Below are 4413 nucleotides of genomic sequence, written 5' to 3' on the forward strand. Positions count from 1 at the left end.
AGATGTCTGGGGACTCCATGCCAGCGCTGGCCCGTAGCCCTTTGGGCACCAGACGCATGCGGCAGGTCTGCTGCCCAGAAGCTCTGATGGCCCAGCACCTCGTCCCCAGCTCCCAGCCACCCAGGGGCCAGGCCTGAGCCACAGGGGACTTGGCTGCCCCTCCCCAGTCTGCACTGTGAAGCCCTGCGGTCCCAGTGGGGCCCCTCAGCCTCTAAGGCACACACTGCTCCTCTCACCACTAGCGTCCCAGGCTCAGCCGACCCTAGAGGGTGCCTGCACCCTCCTGCATGCACCTCCCCTCCCCCCCAGCTCAGAGGGGGAAGACCCTCCCACAGGGCTCCCTGGGGGAACTCAGTCAGATGATGCATCCCCAAGGCATTCCTTTGGCCTCTTACGCAATCAGTGGTCGGTAAATCTTAGCTGCTTGTGTGCCTTTGGGAGGGTGGCAAGGTCTTCCTTCCGAGCTCAGCAACCCCCGCCCCCACTCTAGCTCTTTCTTGGCTCCTACCCTTGGGGGGGGGGGCAGTCCCGGGACCCCCCGTGCCTCCCCCACCTCCAGCTCACATTCCAGGCTTGGATATTGCTGGGGGCAGCCCTGTTTCTCCCCAAGGTCTGCACTCTGCATTTTCCTGTGTTTCCGCCCCTTGGCCCCCAACCCCGTTTGAATTCTCAGCAGCATACAGGCCCCTGCCCTGCCCCACTTCAGCTGCTGCCTCGCGGGTCCCTGTCCTCTGTGTGGCCCAGACCCCCTGTTGGTTATGGTTCCAACAACCCCTGGCCCGTACTTCTCATAGGGCGTTGCCATAGGTGCCCCTGAGAGCACGCCTGAGGCCCAGCAGTGCCCCCCACACCCACCGTGCCCTTTGTTTTGGCGGCAGTTGGCAGGGAGGAGACTGCCTCCCCCTTGAGACTGGGGTGCCCCCCAGGCCCGGAGGGCTTAGTCACCTGGCACTCTCTATGTCCAGCACAGAACACCACTCCCTGACTGGCCGAGGGGACATATTGGGAAGGTGGATTGTGACTGGTGGGAGGACGAAGGCCTGCTCATGGGAGCGGAGCCTTCACGGTGAGGGTGGGTGTGTGCCCTGAGCCAAGATGTGCTGACAGCAGTCTTGCAGACAGAACCCTGGGTTCCAAGGCCAGCTCTGTCATGGGGCAGGTGACGTCATCTCTGTTTCCTGACCTGGGAAATGTGGGGTAAACAGGAGCGTTAGGGTTGTGGGGGCGCCCAGGGGCACAGAGCGGCTTCTCCTGTTGATGGGCCCTACATCTGCATCTTGGTCAGCGCCTCCGGAAAAGTCCAAAGACAAAGGGAAGAAAGGAAAGAAGGACAAAGGCCCCAAGGCGGCCAGGAAGCTGCTGGAGGGATCCCCCAGGCCACCCAAGGCCACCAAGAAGCCCAAGGAGAAGGCACCCAAGGCCACCAAGAGGCCCAAGGAGAAGGCACCCAAGGCCACCAAGAGGCCCCTGGCTGGGAAGAGGCCCCCGACCCCAACCCCCTCAGAAGTCCCATGGCGGCCACTGCCCCCGCCCCTCAGCCCCAGCCCCAAGGAGCTGCTGCGGGAGGAAGGTGTGTGTCAGCTCTTCTGGGTGGTGGGCTCTGCCCTGCTGGGCTGCAGGGAGCGAGGGGTGAGGGGGTCCCTGGTGGGTCCTGGGCCCCTGCTTCCTGCAGACTCTCAGGGCCCCCGCAGTTGGGGTGGAGCTCCCTCAGGTGGTGGGTGGGGGCTTGGTGGCCTCGCTGAGGGTTTGCTCTCCACTGTCCTGGGCCCTGTCCCCTGGAGCCCACTCAGAGCCACCCCTTGTGTGTTGCTGGGCTCCCCAGGTTACCACCAGCAGTCGCCCTGGGAGTGCCAGCAGGGTGCTGAGGCCTCCGGGGAAGGAGTGAGGCCTCCGGGTGTCAGCAGGGCCCAGGAGCGACCCCTGGCCCTGCAGGCCTCTGTCTACTGCGCTGGGTTTGTGTTGCAGGTGGGGCCCTCCCAGGTCCCTGGCCGGGTCCCGGAGGAGAGACCCCTTTGGAGCACCACCCTGGTGAGTGGGAGACCGACCACCTGGGCTGGTTGGGCTTCCAGGGGCCGGTAGGGGCTGCCCGTGTGCTTGTGTCTCCTCCCAGAGCCGGAGGAGGAGCTGGAGCAGGAGCAGCCCACCCTGGACTACAACGACCAGATAGAGAGGGAGGACTACGAGGACTGTGAGTAGGACCCCAGTTGTCCAGCCACCACTGGCCCCACCGCCCCATCCACATCCAGACCCTGCCCTGGGGGTCCACGGATGACCCCCCTGGGGGCCCCTCCCAGCCCTGCTGCCTCCCCCCGCTCAGCCCACCCTCTCCCCCAGTCGAGTACATCCGACGCCAGAAGCAGCCCAGACCGCCCCCCAGCAGGAGGAGGCCCGAGCGGCCCTGGCTCGAGCACCCCGAGGAGAAGGCGGAGCCCCCGGGGCAAGGGGTCAAGGCCCCAGAGGAGAAGGAGAGGATCGGTAGGATGGGGCAAGGGGGCGGGGGCAGTCCTTCCAGGGGCTCTGTGCCCACTGCCTCCCCTCTCCACAGAGCCGCCTGCGAAGCCCCTTCTGCCCCCCGACTATGGGGACGGCTATGTGATTCCCGACTATGACGACAGTGAGTGCCGGGGCCAGCCCGGAGGCAGTGCCCTGACATCCCCACGTGCCACCAGCCTTGCTGCCCTCATCCCTCTCCTTGCTCAGGCTGGGCCACCCCTTGACCCCTTCCTGATTCCTGACTCTGCTCTGCCTTCTGCTCCCGCCTCTCCTCCTCGCTCTGCAACCCCTCCCTACAGCTCCCTGTCCCCTGGGCTGACTCCCCCCTCCCTGGCTGCAGGCCTCGCAGGTCCTTGTCCTTTTCCTGTCCCGTTAACCCCCCCACCCTTGGCCCGGCTCAGCCCTCGTGACTCACCCCTCCTGGTCACTGGTGCCACTGTCACTCAAGGCTCCCACTCCCTGCCCAGCCCACCTCTCCCCAGGCCGAGCCCTGCTGGGTGGGGCTGCTGACTCCCTGGGGTCTTCCGGCCCCACTTGAGCCCAGGTGGCCTCTCGGTCCAAGAGGACCTCCCCATCCTCTGGGCCTGTGTGGATTCTTCAAGGCCCACTGACCCCACTTCCTCATTGTCGCGGGCGCCCTGGGTGTAGCTGGGGGGCCCTGGGAGCAGCTGGGGGGCCTTGGGAGCAGCAGCTGGCCATCTCAGCAGGGCTCTCCCTCCCCCAGTGGACTATTACTTCCGGCCTCCCAGCCCGCCGAAGCCTGCCTCTGAGCTGGAGACTGACGAAGAGAAGGAGGAGCTGAGTGAGTGGAACCAGGCTGCCCCTGCCCACCTCCCCCTGCCTCCCCCTACCTGCCCAGCTCAGCCTGCTGCCCCCACAAGCCCCGGGAAGCCTGGGGCTGAGGGACAGGTCCTCCCCTTCCACCTTCCAGAGAAACCCAAAAAGGAGGGCAGCAGCTCCAAGCGGGAGGAGACCGATGACAAGTGGACGCTGGAGAAAGGCAAGGACCACAAAGGTGTGTCTGGGGCTGGGGTTGGGCCACTCAGCCAGGTCCTGGTGGCAGAACTCTGGGCTCCTGGGCCCCAGGACCCTCGGCACCAAGTCCTCTCTTGTTGTCCTCAGGGCCCTGGAAGGGCGAGGAGGAAGAGTGGGCTCCAGCAGAGAAAATCAGTGAGTAAGGGGCCTGGGAGTGTGGGCACAGGGTGTGCAGGGCGGGCCTGGGGCACCCGACCCACCCGAGGGCACACGTAGGTCCCCAACCTGGATTTCCTGCCGGCACTCCAGGCCTCTAGAACCGTTTCTTGCTCGTAAGCTCTTGGGGCCTGGAGTGGCTCTGCCCCGGGCCCAACCCCAGGGCACAGAGCTCATGGCACAGGCTGGTGTGCAGACACCCGTGTGGATGAGGCCTGGGGTGGCTGGGCCCTGGGATGGCTGTCCCGGGATGTCCTGTGCACCACGGCCCTGGGGCAGGGCGTCATCAGCCTGTTCTCTGGGGAAGGCTGAGGCCAGGGTGGAGCTGTCCTGGCTGGCTCCCCGACATGAGGAGAGAGGGCTCTGGGGTCCTCAGTTCTGAGGTGGGTGGAGGGAGGAATGGAGCCACGGGCCACCAGCCTGGGGTCTGTCTTCAGAGTGCCCCCCCATCGGGATGGAGTCGCACCGCATCGAGGACAACCAGATTCGAGCCTCCTCCATGCTGCGCCATGGCCTGGGCGCCCAGCGGGGCCGGCTCAACATGCAGGTGGGTGCTGGGAGGGGCCCCTCTCCTGGCCGGCCGGGCTCCTCCACCCGCTCAGCCTCCCGCTGCCTGGCAGGCGGGTGCTGTCGAGGACGACTACTACGACGGGGCGTGGTGTGCCGAGGACGATGCGCAGAACCAATGGATCGAGGTGGACACCAGGAGGACCACCAGGTTCACAGGCG

General features: G+C 66.1%; 1 protein-coding gene across 1 annotated transcript in view; it reads left to right on the forward strand.

Moving 5' to 3' along the window:
- Positions 1 to 1164: 1164 nt before the first annotated feature.
- Positions 1165 to 4413, forward strand: part of AEBP1 (AE binding protein 1) — a 7032-nt gene continuing 3783 nt past the window's right edge. The window contains exons 1-10 of the mRNA XM_006770392.2: positions 1165 to 1570; positions 1966 to 2028; positions 2111 to 2188; positions 2335 to 2475; positions 2546 to 2614; positions 3218 to 3295; positions 3425 to 3508; positions 3616 to 3663; positions 4122 to 4231; positions 4305 to 4413. The exon at positions 4305 to 4413 is cut by the window's right edge and continues 49 nt beyond it. Of these exons, the coding sequence (XP_006770455.1) occupies positions 1258 to 1570; positions 1966 to 2028; positions 2111 to 2188; positions 2335 to 2475; positions 2546 to 2614; positions 3218 to 3295; positions 3425 to 3508; positions 3616 to 3663; positions 4122 to 4231; positions 4305 to 4413 (1093 nt within the window). The 5' untranslated portion in view covers positions 1165 to 1257. The remainder of the gene's footprint in view (positions 1571 to 1965; positions 2029 to 2110; positions 2189 to 2334; positions 2476 to 2545; positions 2615 to 3217; positions 3296 to 3424; positions 3509 to 3615; positions 3664 to 4121; positions 4232 to 4304) is intronic.

Source organism: Myotis davidii, unplaced genomic scaffold (genome assembly GCF_000327345.1).
Source record: "Myotis davidii unplaced genomic scaffold, ASM32734v1 scaffold1364, whole genome shotgun sequence".
NCBI classification, from domain to species: Eukaryota; Metazoa; Chordata; class Mammalia; order Chiroptera; family Vespertilionidae; genus Myotis; species Myotis davidii.